The sequence below is a fragment of the Geotrypetes seraphini genome, chromosome 19 (genome assembly GCF_902459505.1).
Source record: "Geotrypetes seraphini chromosome 19, aGeoSer1.1, whole genome shotgun sequence".
Lineage (NCBI taxonomy): Eukaryota > Metazoa > Chordata > Amphibia > Gymnophiona > Dermophiidae > Geotrypetes > Geotrypetes seraphini.
The window spans coordinates 20,529,116-20,549,252 of NC_047102.1; the positions used below are offsets into that span (position 1 = coordinate 20,529,116).

The 20,137-nt window shown below is 39.9% G+C and overlaps 1 protein-coding gene across 1 annotated transcript in view; it reads left to right on the top strand.

Moving 5' to 3' along the window:
- Positions 1-20,137, top strand: part of EFCAB2 (EF-hand calcium binding domain 2) — a 78,106-nt gene that overhangs the window by 33,178 nt on the left and 24,791 nt on the right. The window contains exons 3-5 of the mRNA XM_033928645.1: positions 1,099-1,171; positions 5,976-6,055; positions 8,644-8,686. Coding sequence (XP_033784536.1) covers positions 1,099-1,171; positions 5,976-6,055; positions 8,644-8,686 — 196 coding nt within the window. The remainder of the gene's footprint in view (positions 1-1,098; positions 1,172-5,975; positions 6,056-8,643; positions 8,687-20,137) is intronic.

The following is a 20,137-nucleotide window of genomic DNA, read 5'->3' on the forward strand; positions in this document are numbered from 1 at the left end:
TGTTTCATGTTTAATAATTCGGAGTCGAACCATTTATTATATTTATTTGAGCGGTTTGTTCTGTTTCGTTTAGGGGCTATTTTATCTAGGATGGATGTGCTTGTTTTCGTCCACTGTTCCCAGAACAGGATATGGTAGAGACGTTTAAATATCTCTGTGGCATTAATGTACAGGAGGTGAGTCTTTTTCAAAGGAAGGAAAGCCACGGAAGGAGAGGACATAGGATGATGTTAAGAGGTGATAGGCTCAGGAATAATCTAAGGAAATACTTCTTTACAGAAAGAGTGGTAGAGGTGGTGGAGACAAAGACTGGATCTGAATTTAAGATGGCATCTACGAACAGCTTGTCCCATGCTATCTGTTGTAAAACTCAAACAGGTCTGCGGGTTTTGACGTGCCATGAAAACATTGGCATGCTATCAAGCACTAGAGAGTTTCAACACGGCAAAGGGATTTGTGGAGTTAGCTCACACTGAGTTACTTAAGTTACTGTAGTTATTTTTATGTCCTTGTAAACTTAAAATCAGCGTTTATACCTGAGACATTGGACGGTTAAGTGGCTTGCCCAAGATCACTGGGAATTGAGCTGATGGAAAATTTAGGACAAAAGACAGTTAAATTGTGGCCATACAACTGAATCTATGACTGTTATATATGCTCCTTCAAAGGAGGTACAAAAACTTCCATCCTATCTTGGAATTTATGTTTAGTTTCCAAGTTTTATTGGTATTTGATATATCGCCCTTTGGTTTAGCTTCTGAACATATTGCTTTATGGAAGAAAAAAATAGAATAACGACTTCAATAAATTCAGCAGGGTCTGTTATGTTCTCCCTCTTTCCTTCTTATTGGTGCCCTTAACCCCCACCCTCTCATCTTTGTTCACCTTGAGATTAACAAATTATTAAACATCCCAGTTACGTTTACAGTATAGTCAATCCTTGAAGCACTGTAGTAACTTTACCAATATGTTTCTGATAAGATTGCATGTCTTTTGGATTATTCAGAACCTTGTCCCACCCTTACCCCAAGTGTTTGTCAAATGTATATTGATACTGGCAATCTGGTATTATTTAATTTAATTTTTTATTTTTTTTAGGGAAATTGGTACCATTATTAGATCACTAGGTTGCTGTCCTAGTGAAGGGGAGCTTCATGACATGATTGCAGAAGTAAGTGTTATATGCTTTTGAAGTCGGTTTATATGTTTGTTGTAATTAATTTTGCAACTGGAGTGCATTTAATCATTGTAAAATAACATAACTATTGACAGTGCAATTGTTTCTGAGGTTCAAAAAAGGTCATGCTTCCTTATACACCGTATGGCTATAGCTGTATATTTGTCTGAAATAGTTAAAGACATAGAGATCCATTTAGTCTAGCATTCTAATTGCCTGACATAGGAAGATGAGCCAGGCCTTCTGAAGAAGATGCAAGTACGCCCTCGCCCAAGACATCACCTCTGGCAGATCCCCATGGAGCCAAGAACATGTAGGCGCCGACTTGTGCTTTGTTTGGGGAGGGGGGTTTCTTCTTTTTTTTAGAACTCCGAAATCTGTGAACACATTTTCTGTCTCCAAGCCTGTATCGAACAGCACCCCCTGGAAATCCAGCGACTTTGTGGGAGACAGATAGCTGTTGCTGAAGATGAAGCTAACACTCTCCACATATCGGTTCCTAGCATCTTTTAGTTTAGCAATTCAATTTTTCGTCTTCCTCCTTTCACTAATATATCTGAAAAAAAATTTTTGTCTCCCTTTTATACATTTTTAGCCATTTGTTCTTCCACCTGCGCTTTCGTCAGACGTATCTCCCTCTTGGTTTCTTTCAGTTTCACCCGGTAGTCTTTTCTATACACCTCTTCTTGGGGTTTTTATATTTCAGGAACGCCAACTCTTTTGCCTTTATTTTCTCTGCCACTAGTTTGTAGAACCATATCGGTTTCCTTTTTCTCTTGTTTTTATTTATTTTCTTCACATAAGAACATAAGAATTGCCGCTACTGGGTCAGACCAGTGGTCCATCGTGCCCAGCAGTCTGCTCACGCGGCGGCCCACAGGTCAAAGACCAGTGCTCTAAATGAGTCCAGCCTCACCTGCGTACGTTCCAGTTTAGCAGGAACTTATCCAACTTTGTCTTGAATCCCTGGCGGGTGTTTTCTCCTATAACAGACTCCAGAGCAGCGTTTCAGTTTCTACCACTCTCTGGGTGAAGAAGAACTACCATACGTTTGTATGGAATCTACCCCTTTCCACTTTAGAAAGTGCCCTCTCGTTCTCCCCACCTTGGAGAGGGTGAACATAAAGATCTATAGCCATTTTTATTGCTCCCTTCAGCTTAGACCACTGTTTTCCCACTTCTCTTATGTCCTCCCATCCTAACAGCTCTTTCTTCAGGTACTCTCCCATTGGATTAAAGTCCTTATGAAATCTAGGACTTTAAGTATAGTGCGGCCGCTCTTCTTTTTAGCTGTTATATCAAACCAAACCGTTTGATGATCGCTACTTCCCAGGTGAGTACCCACTCTAACATTAGAGATACTCTCCCCATTTATGAGGACCAGATCCAATATCGCTTTTTCCCTCGTGGGTTCCGTCACCATTTGTCTGAGCAGAGCCTCTTGAAAGGCGTCCACAATCTCCCTACTTTTTTCCGTTTCCGCAAATGGAACTTTCCAGTCCACATCTGGCAGGTTGAAATCTCCCAACAGCAGCACCTCCTCTTTCTGTCCAAACTTTTGGGCATCCACAATCAGATCTTTATTAATTTGCTGCGATTGAGTCAGAGGTCTGTAGACTATACCCATGTAGATAGAAGTTCCATCTTCTCTTTTCAGAGCGATCTATATCACTTCTTCCTCTCCCCAGGTCCCTTGCATTTCAGTCGCTTGGATATTGATCATCTCTGTCCTTCCTAAAAAAATAATATTCCGGTATGTTTGTATCCCATCCATGGGATTCACTGAACCATGTCTCTGTGATAGCACCAATATCCAAGTCTGTCTCTAACATCAGGGTTTGCATACTATGAACTTTGTTACTTAGACTGCAAGCATTTGTGGTCATCGCTTTCCAGCTATTTTTCAGTACTAATCTCCTTTTTCGTATAGTTTTTTATTTTGGTTTATTTCCCATTGCAGTACTAAGAAGTGAGCTGCTAATGTTGTTTATGATGCAATCTTTACTACCATCACATCTTGTCTTTTGCTGGAGGTGGCCTCTATAATCCAGGCCTGCAGCCGCTCCAAGATCTGACCCCCTAACCACATAGGGGTCTTCAACTTCCTGGCGTCATATTTTTTATTGGTTTTTTTTTTCTTTTCTGGCAGGTCGGGCAGAGGCAGGTTGAAAGCGCCCGTAGGTCGCAAACAGACCCATGAAACCCTGAAAGGATCTCTGCGACAAGGAAGGATAATGTGGTCAGTAGGCACAAAAAAAATCATTTCAGATCCCCAAAAAGGGGGCGCTATACCATCCGGCAGCGCCTGTGGACGATGATCCATTTCCGAAGTCATGAGAGCATCCAGCCAATTTCCCAACAGCAACTGCTCCAGAAAGTCCGCCGGGCTAGAGTTGCCATGGAGGACATAGCAGTAGCTTACTGCCAAACCCAAAGTATTTGGCGGGCTGACAAAGAATACGCTGACCCTGAAGCCAGTCCTCTCAAAATGTTATAGAACCATCCATCATGAAATCCATCCCAGCCATCAGAAGCTGAGGAGGAGGAGGCTCTACCACCTCATTCTCTAGCATATGTAGCAAACTAGGCAGGCTTGGCATGAAGGACATTGCCACAACTGCTTTAACTCCTAAATTAGCCGAGTCAAAAACTGTCACTAGGCAGCGACGTGCGTTGGGTCACCTGAGAACCCCAGGAATCACCTATGGTTGCCCCAACAGCTGCTGTCACTCCTGCACCAGAAGATACCGGTGGGAGATAGTGCTAGCATTCCGGAAAATCAAACTGTTCCATAACTGTGAAACTGATATCTGGATGCCCTGGAAGGGACCCAGACTGTGAGCGCACTTTGCAAAACCAGGGAAAAGAAGTAACAGAAATAGAAGGAGGAGACTTGGCATCCAAGCTCAAGCCCTGCCAAGACAGAGCAAGCAGCGCCGCAAAGTTAAACAGGAGCACCAGTCTGATCAGAACCAGGATCCGGATGCCCTAAGGGATCCTCAGATCCAGAAGTCAAATCTGGATCCTCTAATCCAAGCAGTGCAGCCCTTGCAACCAAATAGTCATTGAGGACCGGATTCGCCGCTGGCGCCCCCTGAACTGGCTGCAAAGAAGGAACAGACAGAGCAGGTGCAGACGCTGAAATTCCTGAGGCGGTAACGGGCAGAGACTGTGCAGGGGGAACAGAACAGCCAGCATCTGGATCCCTGGCTTGAAACTTGGAGCACAAAAATCTCATGCATTCTGAGAAGGCATCTGGACTCTGGAGCATAGAGTCACTGAGATGACTGAAACTTGCTCACTTTAGATGTGGCTGGCCGCCACTGCCGCTACAGAATCAAGCCCCGAAAGCAAAAACGGCCAGCCCAATGGACTAGCTGAACATGTAAAATCACCTGTTTCTGTGAAGAGGAGGCTGAACCAGTAGTTACCGCCCCCCAAGTCCACGCCACATGGCACAAAATTCTCAGCAGCAAATTACAAATTTGGCATGAATCCAAGGTAGGAGATCCAGTAATTTTCTTGGCAAGTATCCAAATTTTAAAGAAACAGGGAGAAGTTGAAAAAAAGATTGCTGAAAATCTGAGATGGCCACTGGACCCTTCCCGAAAATAAAAAATTACCAAAATAGAATTTTTCAGGTGGGGGAACACAGAGGATCACTGGAAAACACTCAAAACCCCTCAAAATTAAGTTTTAGAAATCGTTGTTGGAGCCTGTCAGCTCCTTTTACTGCAGCTGCTCTCTAACCCTGATTAAGAACCAGAGTGAGAATTCACTACCACACTGCTGGCAAAGCTGTCCTCAAGCTGATCTTCGGGTTGCCTGTCAGATTCCACTGTGTAACAATGCCTCCACCCCTGCAGATCACTGACTTCGCACGGAGACAGGCGGAGGTGCAAAAATGCAGCCTGCATGCTGCGGAACACCACTGAGCCCCCTAAGCATGCTGAATAGTCTGCGCTCGACCCCCTCCCCCCCCACCTGCTTAACAGGGAGTGAGATAAGGTCAGGGACAGCCCTGACATCCAAGGAAAGACTAGGAGACTGGCTGACAGATACCCCGAAGGGATCAGCCTGTCAGCTACAGACTGAACTTCAAATGTCCGTAGAATGCAAAAGAACCGCGAAAGGGGATAAACTACATTGAATTAAAAATAATAAATTGGAGAAAGCAGAACTAACACACTGTAATCACATGCAGAAGAGAAAGACTGATGGGAGGAGCTAAGCTAGCCTGTGATGTACCCTAGAGGCAAAATTCTATTTTGCGAGTAAAGGGAAATAACCGAATGGTCTAGAGCAGTGGTTCCCAACCCTATCCTGGAGGACCACCAGACCAATTGGGTTTTCAGGCTAGACCTAATGAATATGTATGAGAGAGATTTGCATATAATGGATGTGACAGGCATGCAAATCTGCGCCATGCATATTCATTAGGGCCTGGTGGTCCTCCAGGACAGGGTTCGGAACCACTGGTCTAGAATCTCACCTATTGCACTGGAAAACTGTTTATTCAAGGAAATATGAACAATATAAAACCAGAGAACCTTTATTACAATATCCATCTGCTTAGATATAAGAAAAGCTATTCAAAGCCCAAATGAAAGTAGTGAGTGGTGCTAGAAATAAATTAAACAAACTAGGGCTAAGAGTAGACCCTTGAGTACTAAAACTTCAGTGCAGTTTACTTCCCTTGCTTCAGTGGTATCAGGTTTCTACTGTCTAATTCTTTCCATCTAACCAATTCTCTCTTAATTATTTGTTAAGGGTAAATTAAAACCTGTTCTGTTTGTAGGTAGAAGATGAAGAACCTACAGGATACATCCGTTTTGAAAAATTTCTTCCAATGATGACCAGAGTCTTACTTGACAGGAGGTGAATAAAATGCTGGTAACATAGCTAGAGATCACTTATTAGGCTTTGTCAGCCATGCCTCTACAAAGTGCTGCTGTTCAGGTGCACATCATTCCAGAGCTTTTCTTCTGCTTTTTGAGTCAGAGCTGAGGAATGCTATAATTTGATTTTTCTGTACTGACAATTCTGCGGTTTAGCTGTGGTTTTTGGGGGGTTTGGTTTTTTTTACTGTGTTTATATACCAATGATAGTAAGTGAACATTTGCTCCAGACTCACCACTACTTGTGTTCCCATATGAAGAAATGTGGCCTTAATCCTAGACAAGTGGTAGGCAAACTCATTAGTCAAAAGAGCTAAAATCAGCAGTACAACAATTAAGATTTTTTTGAGAGCCATACCCTGTGCCCACTTGCACTACGACGGCTACGTCAACCCAACTGACACCCCACTCACCTGCATGTAGTTGAAATCGATTTGTGGCAGAGCCTAGAGAATGACACGGGGAAAAATTTTGTCTCTGTCCCCGCCCCGTCCCCGAGAGCTCGATCCCCGTCCGCGCAAACCATGTGATCTCATCCACACAAGCCTCGAATAGTTTTATACTGAACTTGTTATATTAAAGTATGATCACTGGTTCCCAGCGTCCCCTCTACTTTTATACCCTGCGCTGGTCCTCGTAGTCCATTTAGAATTAAGTCCAAAACTGCGTTTCCTCTCGTATTTTCCTTGACAAGTTGTTCCAGGAAGCAATCACCTATAGCATCCAGGAACTTGGTCTCCCTACCACAGCCGGAGGTGTCTAGATTCCAGTCTATCCCCGGATAATTGAAGTCACCAATGATAACTGCGTTACCTCCTTTGCAATTGCGTTTAATCTCGTCCATCATTTCTCCATCAGTTTCTTTGGACTGCTCCGGGGGTCGGTAATAGATGCCGATCTTTGTTTCCGCTCCATTTGTTCCCAGAATTTTGGCCCATAGAGACTCTACCTTATTGTTTGATTCCGGCGTGTTCCCTCTGGTAGACTCAATTCCCTCTTTGATGTATAGGGCAATGCCCTCGCCTTTTTGAGCCACTCTGTCTCTGTGGTATAGCTTGTATCCCGGTAGCACAGTGTCCCAGATGTTTTCCTCGTTCCACCATGTTTCCGTGATGCCGATGATGTCAAGATTATCTTTTTGTGCCATAGCTTCTAATTCACCCATCTTATTCCTTAGACTCCTTGTGTTTGTGTACATACACTTGAGTTTGTGGCCTGTCACTTTCTTGCATTTCCTTCCCTCCTATGTCTCTTTCGATCTGTCAGGTTTTCTGTCTTGCTTATGATCCGGTGAGTCTTCCCTGCTATCTTCCTGCACGGTATCCTCTGGGTATACCGGTTCCTGAATCATCGACTCTCGGTCGACTGTCAGCTTTCCCCTTCTTCCTAGACCCGCCTCTTCAAAATGGCAGGCCTTCCCCTTCCTGGTGCATCCTGGGATGCACTGGGCAGAGCCTAAAGCTCTGATTGGTCCAGGAGGGCCATATGGGAATGGCCTTAGGTGCCTGTGCCAATCAGAGCCTTAGACCCCTCCCAGTGTATCCTAGGATGCACTGGGAAAGGAAAGGTACAGGGGAGTGTCAGGGGTGTCGGCATAGGATGTTGGGGTGGAGTGTTCTCAAGCAGGAGGCAGTGAGCATCCCTCCTGATTTCAGATGGGGAGTGTTGAGGTGTCAGGCAGGAGGGAGTGGGCATCCCTCCTGCCAATTTCAGAGGGGGGGTGTTGGGAGGTATCAGGCTAGGAGGGATTGGGTATCCCTCCTGTCGCTGCTTTGGGGAGTCCTGCCACGATCAACTTAAGGCAGTTGCAGACTGGCTTTAGATTCCCGCAGCATAGATTGGCAGCTGAAATGTAGGCCAGGGTTTTCCGGGCCTACATATCAGCCGCCTATCTTAGTTGAATCAGGTGCAATTCTGTAACCAGCATTGTTGCGTGATTGACATGTGATCAGCGGCCTTCGACATGGGCACCAGTTACAGAATCTGGGGGTTAGTCCTAAGGCCCCCTTTTACGAAACTGCGATAGCAGTTTTTAGCGCTGGGATCCGTATCTAATGGCCCGTGCTGCTCCCGACGCTCATAGGAATTCGAGCGTCGGGAGCAGCGCAGGCCATTCAGCGTGGCTCCCCACGCTAAAAACTGCTATTGCAGTTTCATAAAAGGGGGCCTAAATGTTGGTGCCCGCTTTCTAGAATTATCTTCTTAACAGTCTTCCAGTTTTGTTGGCTTATGATAGGTTCTTTGTTTGAGCTATTTGCCTTTGTTCACTAAATAAGTGCTAATAATAATAATAGTTTTATTTTTTATATACCGCCTGACCAGGAATGGTTCTAGGCGGTTCAACAAGTCTTGTTGCAGTGCTTATATTTGTCTGGAGTTTTTTTATTGCAATATGTAAACTTATTTTAAAGTGATTTTACCTAATTTATGTCTACTTTGTTCATTGATATGCAACAGAACTCCAGATGGTCAGTTAAAGAAAGGGGAATCTTTCTACAATTTTATAATAAATTCAGATGAGATAGTGTGACTGTCTAAATACTGACTACTGTTATGATATCCTTGCAGATTTCGTCCAAGCACAGAAGATGTCCTCCTGCGTGCATTTGAAGTTCGTAAGAAAATAACTATTGTCTTTTATTTTTTACTTATGTTTTTTTTTTTTCTTCTCTGTAATGAAACAATAATTTAGTATTCCTTAGCATCTTTACCAGCCCAATCTAGGATCTGTGGGTTGCATCCATCAGCCAGCAGATGAAGACAGAGACTAAAGAATTGTGGGCTGTGCCCCACAAGAGTATCATAGAACCTAAGGTCTTCAGTATTTCTCTGTCTACAGCAGATGGTCATGGGTGGACTGCTGCACTTAGACTAGTCACAGAGAAAAGCTCCTGGTGCAGTCAAGAGAATGGTAATCGGTTGAGATAAGAGTGGGAGTGGGCTTAATTTCATTAATTTAAAAATAAAGAAAAAAGGCTAGGTTCAACTTTAAAAAAGGCACTTTTGCCTGGAGCAAGGAACAGATGAATCTGAGATTTTCTCCATCCCTTCCTTCCCCTCCTCCTTTCCCCGCTCCTCTCCTTCCTTCCTTTTCACTTCCTTTCCCTTCCCTCTTGCGCCTTCTTTCCTAACCCCTTCCTCATTTCCCTTTCTTTTTCATCTCCCTTCCTTCCCCTCTTTCTTCCCTCCCTTCCCCCTTCCTTTCCTTCTCTCTCTCCCTTCTCCACTTCCTTCCTCTCTTCCCTTGTTCCACCCTTCCTTCCTCTTCACCTTCCCCCTTCCTTCCCCTTCCCGCCTTCCCTCCATTCCCTCCCTATTCCCTCCCCCTTTCTTCCTTCCTTCCCCCTCCTTATCCCCCTCACCTCCCTCCCCCTCTCATTCTGTCCGTGTCACAGTTATTGGACATGTGCATTGTCCCAAAACATTTTGTCACTATCTTATTAGTATTATTTTTCTATAACATGTGTATAGTAGGAACTTTAAAGGGTCCCATTAATTTAGGAGCGATACAAAAGAATCTAACTGGAATACTTCCAATTGCAGATTAATAGTATCAATACCTTTCTTTACAAAATTAATAGACGGTCTAGTCACATATCAACTAATGGGTTTCTTAGATGTTTAATATATTATTAGTTCAGATTCATAAGAACATAAGAATTGCCGCTGCTGGGTCAGAGCAATGGTCCATCCTGTCCAGCAGTTCGCTCACGCAGCAGCCCCAAGATCAAGACCAATGCTCCAAATGAATCCAGTCTCGCCAGTTTAGCATGAACTTGTCCAACTTTGTCTTGAAACCCTGGAGGGTGTTTTCCCCTATAACAGACTCCAGAAGAGCGTTCCAGTTTTCTACCACTCTCTGGGTGAAGATGAATTTCTTTTGTATGGAATCTATCCCCTTTCAACTTTAGAGAGTGTCCTCTCGTTCTCCCTACCTTGGAGAGGGTGAACAGTCTGTCTTTCTCTACTAAGTATATTCCCCTCAGTATTTTGAATGTTTCAATCATGTCCCCTCGCAGTCTCTTCTTTTCAAGGGAGAAGAGGCCCAGCTTCTCCAATCTCTCACTGTATGGCAACTTCTCCATCCACTTAATCATTTTAGTCGCTCTTCTCTGGACCCTTTTGAGTAGTACCGTGTTACAGTACTCCAGGTGAGGGCGCACCATGGCCCGGTACAGTGGCATGATAATCTTCTCTGATCTGTTCGTGATCCCCTTCTTTATCATTCCCAGCATTCTGTTTGCCCTTTTTGCCGCCACCGCACATTGCATGGATGGCTTCATCGACTTGTCGATCAGAACTCCCAAGTCCCCTATGCACTTCGATATACAAGCGAACATACAACTTGGCAATTTTTTTTTGGACCCCAGTTAGATTGCAAAAGTTAAATAGTTCTTTGTCTAATAGATGCTGGCATTGTAATCTGGATATAGGGACTTTAGATCATCTTTTGTTTTATTGTCCCCATATCTTAGCCTTTTGGAACTCAATCTGGGATCAAGTAAATTGTTTATTAGAAAATCACGTAGCATTAACTTATGATACTGTACTTTTTGGTATGTCTATGAGAAAAAAGAGTCAGATATCAATGTGTAATAACAAACTTTTATTGATTTTGACCGGAGTAGCCATTCAACATATTACTAATAACTGGAAAGACCATAGTAGGCTTAATTTTAAATTTTGGTGGAATACAGTTTGTCACATATACAGAATGGAAAGATCAATAGCAGTGCAAAATGGAAATTATAAAAACTTCATTAAAATTTGGGAACCATTAATGTCCTTTTGTCATGATTGATGACATTTTTCTAATATTTCTATATTTAATATGTGAGATAAGGGTGGGGTGGGGGGAGGGTTTCTATTATATGAAAAATAAAATTGAGGGCGTGGCTTGGAGCACGCAAAATGGTCGCATAGCAACGGAGCTCCCTGAACTCAGACAACTAAAGGAAAGGAAACAGCTGCTAAGAATCGCTCACCCGCGTTATAAAAACAAAAAATAACTTCTGAAATGGCTACCACAAGGCAAGGCAAATTGGAGAAGCCGTGCACTTCCGGTGTATCGGCAAAAAGATCTAAAGTGACTCCGGTGTCGCCGTCGAGTGTCCCGATCCTGTTGGAAACAGAGGAATTCTCAGATAAAGCAGATATAATGGCGGAGCTATTTAAAATTAAATTAATGCTGACAGACAACGCTGGCAAAATTTCGGAGGTAAAGGAGGAGGTGCTGGGTCTGAGGCAGGAGATCCAGACTGACAGGCAGAGGATGTCTGTGATTGAGGAGAGAATTGAACTGCTGGAAACTGTCACACAAAAGTGTGACAGTGAAAGACAAAATGTAGAAAGCTTGAAAAATCAGCTGATAGATTTGGAGAATCGGGGAAAAGGAAGAACATCAGAGTGCTTGGACTGGCTGAAAATCTTGAAGGGGGAGACACTGTACAGTTTTTAGAGAACTTACTACCTAAACTGTTACAGTTAAACTCCAAGTGGCCGTTGGAGATAGAATGTGCACATAGAATCCCTTCAAAAAAACCAGTGAATCAGAATGGCCCCAGACCCTTGATTTTTAAAGTTTTGAGATACCAGCAAGCTTTAGAAATCCTGAAAGTAGCAAAAGCGAACAAAAATTTAAATTATAAAGGGTCTAAATTGTTATTGGTTCCAGACTTTGCAAAACATACTGCAAACATCAGAAAGCAGTTTCTTATGCTGAGGCAGCAGTTGAAAGAAAAAGGTTACATGTACAGCTTGTACTATCCATCTACAATGCGATCTACTGGAAATAAGTCCTGATATTTTCAAGACCCTGCAAAACTTAAAGAATTTCTATCACAAGAGGAACCGATGTCTACATAAAGGAAAATTGATTAAAGGAAAAAGAGAAAATGGAGAAGACTCATTTTGAAGAGAAGAAAAGAGGGGGAAAAAAAAAGAAGTGGATTGATATTGGTCCAAGTTATTTTTACTGCATTTTATTGCAGATGAAGAGCTTTTGACTAATTTTTCAATATTGTGAATTTACTGATACATTTTTAATTTAACAAGAAGTTAATTATCTATGAGAGATATTATAAATATAATATATATATTTACCTAACTACTAATTACTAACTATCCTGAATAACAATAATTGATTAATATGAGGAAATAAATATAGGATATTACATATTTCAAAAGGGATTATTAATAAAATAGGAAATAATTTTAGACTTTTATTAATAAATATGAAAATATATATTTTATTCAAATATTTATTTATATTGAATATATTATGATTGATTTTTAAATGAGAATGTTATAAATAAATTGGTTAGATGCTAATATTAGTAATATATTAACGCTATGAATGAATATATTTAAATTAACAATGAATATTTAATATACATGGAATTATAGTTAAAATTGAAAATGTTAACAAAATATTAAGATAGGATATATATTACTTTGAAAGGAAGATATATTTATAATTTATATGAATTAATTAAGTATGATACTTAATATAATGATATATTTTACCTAGATACTAATTGATATGAAATACAAAAATTATTAAATAAAGGGTTAAGTCTGGGAATTGGGTTTTTTAAAGAAGAGATAATTACTAAGGAGATAAAGATTTTTAAGATACTATTATTTATATGAATAACTTATATGAATGAAAATTTATTTGAATAGTTATATTTGAATTCATTATAGATAATTTTATGTTATTTGCTACAATGAAATATTAATATTAATGATAATAATTATTAATTGAATGATTGAATATGTATGGATAGAAATAATGAAATATTAAATATGTGGGGGAAAAAAGAATAGCTGAATTTTTTAGAGATATTAATTCAATATGGAGGGATATTAGTTGTCTGGGGGAGGGGGTTTAGGGTCTGCTATACCAATGTGTGTTCCAGATCAGACAATGATTATGGGGGGGAGGGGAGGAAGCATAGAGAGAGGGAGGGGGGTTCACAGTAATAATATATTGATGAGGATTGAAAATGGGATAAATGTAAAATTTGAATTTTTCTTTTATAATCTTATTTTAGGGGGGGGAAGGGATGGGGGAATTGGATGAATGAATTATATTTACTTAATGTGCTGAGGTCTAGTCATCTTTATTATTATAGAAGTATTTGCCAAAATTTAATTATAAAATAGATGGATATAAAAATTTATTCTATTAACGTCAATGGTTTAAATCATCCTATTAAGAGAAAGAAAGTACTAATGTTCCTTAAAAAGCAAAATGCGGACATATATTTTATTCAAGAGTCGCACCTTTCTGATATTGAATCTAAAAAGTTATCTGGGGGTTGGATTTCTAAATGCTTCTTTGCACCTGCAATGGGGAAAAAAGCTGGGGTTGCTGTCCTGATAAATAGGAAGTGCAATGCTGATTTCAAATTAATAAACTTTAGGAAGATGGGTGCATATCAAAATGGTTCTAGGAAATACAACCCTGGATTTATTAAATTTATATTCTCCTAATTCGAATCAAATGGAGTTTTTCAAACAAGTTCAACAATTACTGTTACCACTGGCTACTTCTAATTTAATAGTAGCAGGGGATTTCAATGCTGTAATGGATCCAATTTTGGATAAGAGACCAAGTAGAATAATGAAATCATTAGGTTTAGATAATTTGGTTCAATCTTGTAATTTAGTTGATATATGGCATATTCTTCATTTTAATGATCAGGAATTCTCTTTTTGTTCTCAGGTCCACAAATCTTTCTCACGAATTGATTATATATTCGTGTCTAATAATATAGCGCAGCGAGTGATGAATGCAGTTATTGATCCCATTATAATTTCAGACCATGCTGGTGTGTGGATTGACTTTAAGAATAATGATGTAGAACATTTCAATCCAATTTGGAAATTTGATAATGCTTTACTTGCGGATTCGAACTTTCTGGAAGATTTTAAATTAAAGATGAATTCGGACAATATTAATGCTGAGATTTTGTGGGACGCATTTAAAGCAACAATAAGAGGAAATATTATTTCATATTCAGCATTTATCAAAAAACAACTTAAAAAACAATATGTTGATCTGGAAAACCAAATTAAAGTATTAGAAAATAAATTAATTGAGAAATGGGAACATAATACATTACAAAATTTATTAAAAGTAAAAGCGAAATATAATGAGATTTCTTCTCAATTTGTAAGGAAAGATATCTTCTATAAGCAAGTTCAGTACTATGGTAATTCAAACAAAGCTGGAAGATTATTAGCTAATTTTCTCAAAGCAAAAAAAAGGAAATCTAAGATTATTGCAATTAAAGACACACAAGGCAACACACACACTAACACCAAAGATATTTTAATACAATTTCTTGATTTTTATAAAGATTTATATTCTTCTGAATCTTATGAAAATAAAGAACAAGAGGGATTAAATTTCTTAAACTCATTTATTGGACCAAATGTTCCGGATCATATAAAACGAAGTTTAGAAGATCCTATATCTTTAAAAGAAATAGAATCAGCATTGAAGTCTCTTAGAGTTGGATCCGCTCCGGGTGGTGATGGATATACTGTTGAATTCTATAAAACATTTCAAAATATCATCTTACCATATTTATTAAATTTGTATCAATACCAAATAAATAATGGGAATATATCAGGTACTATGGCTGATTCGATAATTATTGTCTTACCAAAACCAAACAGGGATCCTACCTTGGTTTCAAATTATAGGCCTATATCTTTATTAAATGTAGATGGTAAGTTGCTTGCTAAAGTATTAGCAATAAGATTGGCAAAAGCTCTTCCTTTTATTATTGATGTACACCAAACAGGATTTATTGCTAAAAGACACTCATCAAACAATACTAGATTAGCATTCCACTCTTTAAATTTAGTGAAAAATATGAATGATCCAGCTTTTATGCTATCTTTAGATGCAGAAAAAGCATTTGATAGAGTGGAATGGAGTTATATGTATCAAGCTCTGGAATGGTTTGGAATAGGCCCCGGTTTTATTAAAATGATTCAGACATTGTATAGCTCTCCTGGTACAAGATTATATATTAATAACAATTTATCAGATAGATTTAACTTGCGTAGGGGAGTTAGACAAGGATGTCCTTTGTCCCCCTTACTTTTTGATATTGTTTTAGAACCCTTATTAATTGCAATTAATCAAACTAAGGAGATAAAGGGAATTCCATTTTCTTACTGGGAATTTAAACTTTCTGCATATGCAGATGATATATTATTATATTTAAGAGAACCGGGGAATACTGTTCCAAGTTTACTTAATCTTCTAGAGAAATTTGGGAAATTTTCTGGATATAAAATTAATTGGAGTAAATCGGAAATTCTTCCAATTAATGTTCACTGTACCAAAGGATTATTTGATTCATATTCATTTATTTGGAAAGAAGAAGGATTAAAATATTTAGGTATTATTATCAAAAATACAATTGAAGATACAGTCAAAGAAAATGAAAAACTTTTATTTAAAAAAATAACAGAAATGTGTGAGCAATGGAATCCTTTACATCTTTCTTGGTGGGGAAGAGTCCAAACAATTAAAATGATGATATTGCCTATGGTTTGTTATCAAATGAGTATGATACCAATATTTTTTCAGGGGTCATTTTATAAAAAGTTAAACAATATTCTTACAAAATTTGTTTGGTTTGGGAAAAGACCCAGAATTGCTTTAGTATCTTTACAAAGACCAATTGTGGAGGGAGGGGTAAATTTTCCAAAATTTTATAGGTACCATCAAGCCTATATTCTAAGACAGGGTATGTATTGGATCCTCCCAGATCTCATGGAGAATGTACCAGATTGGCTATATCTAGAATGGCGGCTCCTGTTCCCATTACATTTAGTGCTGAATCCCAATATAAACGACTGGGTTAGGTCAAAAAAACCTAGTTCCAAAAAACGGGAACACTAATAAACAGATAGAGGAACCAGTTCAAAAGTTACTTTCCACTGTTAACGGTGCTCAGAATCCAAGATGGAATTTAATTCCATCTTGGATTCTGAGCACCGTTAACAGTGGAAAGTAACTTTTGAACTGGTTCCTCTATCTGTTTATTAGTGTTCCCATTACATTTAGAACATCTAATTAGTATAAACATGCCTAGAAGATATAAGGATAACAGAATTATGTTGGATACTTGGAAGACATTAAGATATATCAGTAATCTATCACTAGAACCAATTGCTAAATCATTAAATCAATCAATTTGGGTAAACTCCAGGATCAAGATTGGCGGATACAAAATCGTCTGGAAACAATGGATAATTGCAGGTATACGAACATTGAATGATGTTATTTCAGAAGGAGCAATGCTTAGTTTTTCACAATTGCAACATAAATTTGGATTAAATAAAACACAATATTTTAAATGGTTGCAATTGAAGCAAGCTATTCAGGCAGGGTTCCCTGAATGGAAAGCTCTTAATACTTAATATAGTCTGCAGGTTCTATGTTTCCAGGCAGATTTTTTGGGTCACCAAGCCGCAAAATGGTATAAATTGTTAAATGGATTTTTAAACAAAAAAAAGAAAACTGAACTTAGGGATATTTGGAGTATTGAGATTGGTCAGACAATTTCTGAATCTCAATGGCCACGATTTTGGTCCTGGAGATTAAGATCTATAAAAGTCAGCATCTATGAGTCAAACTTGGTTGTTTTTGTTACATAGAACTTTATGGACCCCTACGCGTTTACAAAAAATAGATAGTACTAGATCTAATAGATGCTGGCATTGCAAAGTAGAAGTCGGGACATTAGATCACTTCATTTTTTTTTTGTCTCTGTATAAATGCATTTTGGAAACTAATTTGGCCCCAAATTAATGAATTACTAGAAAATCATGTAGGACTCTCATATGATACTATACTATTTGGTACAGCAATGAGAACTCAGAGTCCGATTTCAGCAAACAATAACAAACTATTATTAATATTGACAGGGGTCGCCATGCAACAAATAACTCAAAATTGGAAGGACTACACCAAATTAAATTTTACATTTTGGTGGAATTCAGTCTGTCATATATACAAAATGGAAAAAACAATAGCATTACAACAGGGAAATATTCATAATTTTAAGAAAATTTGGGAACCATTGACTCGATATTCCAATGATCAGGTTTCATAGCACATTAGTAATGAATATATTAGATTGGGGAAGGGTGGGAATGTATATTATATGGATTTAAGAAATGAAGAAAGGGGAGGGTTATATTTTATGTGATAAGATGAATTACTTGTATTCACAATTTTTCATGTATTAATTGAAGTTTATGTAAAATTAAATTATTGTAAGAATGAAAAATTTATAAATAAAATATTAAAAAAAAAAGAAAAATAAAATTACTAGAGGGATTTCAGGATGGGAGAGGGAGGGTTATATTTGCAATTATAAGATATAACGATAAAATGTACAAGTGGTTAAATCTATGTTATTGTGTTGCAATTTTTGTACACTTGATGAAAGTTTTAAAATGAATAAAGAATTTAAAAAAAAAAAAAAAAAGAACTGCCAAGTACCTTTCCTGGGAGGTCTCTCCAAGTACTGCCCCGGACATCCTGTATTCGTGCATGAGATTTTTGTACTGATCTATATAAAACACATTCACATGGATCATGTAGAACAGGGGTGCCCAACATGTCGATCGCGATCGACCGGTCGATCGGGAAGACAACGCCAGTTGATCTCGTGTTGCCGTTCCAATCGGCCGGCCGATCAGCCTTCCTCTCCCCAAGGTTCCCCACCGGAATCTCCCCAAGGTTCCCCAAGCACACTCATTCTTGCTGCGCCCTTCCTGCCCGACTGCCAGAACCCGTCGTCCGACTGGGGAATGATGTCACTTCCTTCGGGAGAAGGCGGGAGGGAGGTCTAGGGAAGTCACGACCCTTGAGAGCTGAGCGCCGGCTGCCCCTGGCGGAATTGACAAGCCAGACTGGAGAAAGGCGGTCGGGAGCAGGAGGTGCTCTGCCCAAAATGCCGGAGCTGCTGCTGCTGCTCTGACGTCTTGAGCCTGAAAATGGGAAGTTGAGTGTCGTGCTAAAAAGAGACTGGAACAGCTCTCATGGAAGACTGGCTTTTTTTCTTTTCTTTTCCTCGGCCCTGGGGATCCAGAGATTTGGGCCTGCAGAAGCCTCACGCTGACCAGCATTCCTCTCCCTGACATCAATTCTTACATCGGAGAGGAATTTCTGGGCCAGCCAATCGCTGCCTGGCTGGCCCGGAACTTCCTCTCCGACATCAGAATTGAAGGGGAGCAGAATGCTGGTCAGTGCAAGACTTCTGCATGCAGAGCTTGGGGGGCGGTGGCTTAGAGGCCTGTTCCTCGGTGGCGACGGCAAACCTAGTGGCTTGGGGGAGGGCAGGGAGAAAGAAACAAAGGGGGCAAGCAGGGAGACAAAAAGAAAGTGGGCATGGAGAGAGAGAGAGAAAGAAAGAACAGGAGGCAGGGAGAAAGAAAGAAAAAGTTGGGGGAGAGAATGAGGTATGGAAGAGAGAAAGCATATAGGAGGCTGAAAGAAGGAGTGGGCTGAAATCAGAAGATGTCAGAAGAAGTGCAGCCAGAGTGAAGTGAGAAGAAGTCAGAAGAAGAAAGTGCAACCAGAGACTCATGAAATCACCAAACAAAAGTAGGAAAAATGATTTTATTTTCAATTTAGTGATCAAAATGTGTCTGTTTTGAGAATTTATATCTGCTGTCTATATTTTGCACTATGGCTCCCTTTTACTAAACCACAATAGCGGTTTTTAGCGCAGGGAGCCTATGAGCGTCGAGAGCAGCGTGGGGCATTCAGCGCAACTCCCTGCGCTAAAAACTGCTATGTGGTTTAGTAAAAAGGTAGGGGCTATATTTGTCTATTTTTGTATGGTTGTTATTGAGATGACATTGCATAGAATCATCTGCCTTGACCTCTTTGAAAAAAACCCGGAATATGAATGATAATTAACATTTTCTCTGCCTTTCAGTGTGCTTTGTGGGTTTTTAAAAATTTTTTTATTGTTGGTAGATCATTTTGACTTGGTCATTTTAAAAGTAGCTCGCAAGCCCAAAAAGTGTGGGCACTCCTGATGTAGAAGGTGAAAAAAACCACAATATGAGTTAAGTCAGGCCCCACTGAGAGGAAAAACCTCAGACAAAGCCCTGTTCTGTTACGTCCCTTCCGGATTCCATACACTAGGTGTTCAATCCTAACCCGCAGCCCAGGTATTGCAGAATTCACGTTTTTTGAGCATATGCTGCACTCCCCCTAGTGAGAGAATCAGTAAATTACCTTCGTTTTCAATTCTGCAAGCAGTCCGAGCAGAAGTCTTTTGCTGTTTCTTTGCTTCTGTTTCTTATTTTTTCACTTCAAGTGCATTTAAACTTTGTTTCTCGGAGGCTTCAGTTCCTTGAGACCCTCCCCAGTGGTCTGTTGTCAGAGAAAAGGATGCAGTCCTGCGGAGCCGGTTTGCTGTTATAGAATGTCCCTGTGAGTGTTCCAGTGTTAGTATGTTTGAGCAGAACAGTTGATTTGTTTGGGAAATTTTCCCATCTTTGTCCTTCACATAATTTCAATGGAGCTCTTGTTTGCTTAGGTACTAACTGCAGGTGGCAGTAGAACTCCCAGTGAAGTAGGAGGATCACAGAAAAAAATCTAGAATAGATTCCTTCTGCATATGGCTTGCGGCCATGAGGAGATAATCCGCTTGTCCAGAATGACGCACCTATCTACAGGAAAATATATTATCAAGGTAAGGACATAGGGCTAGATTCACTAAGCTGCCCAATCATGCCCAATCCGTAAGCGATATGCGGCAGGCTGATGAATTCTCAACGGGTCAGCATGCAAATGGGGGCAATCAGAGGAAGGCCCCCCACCGACCACACAGATCGCTAGTGAGCGTTCCTAAAGCATGTGCAGACCATCTTCTTTGTCTGCAGATAGTCTGCGCATGCTTACAGAGCTGTGAGGTTTTTTTTTAAACTTTTTTAATACTTTGCTAGCCCATGGTTTTAACATGCTTTAAACCCATGTGTTAAAACCACGGGCTTGCACTGCGGGGGAAGG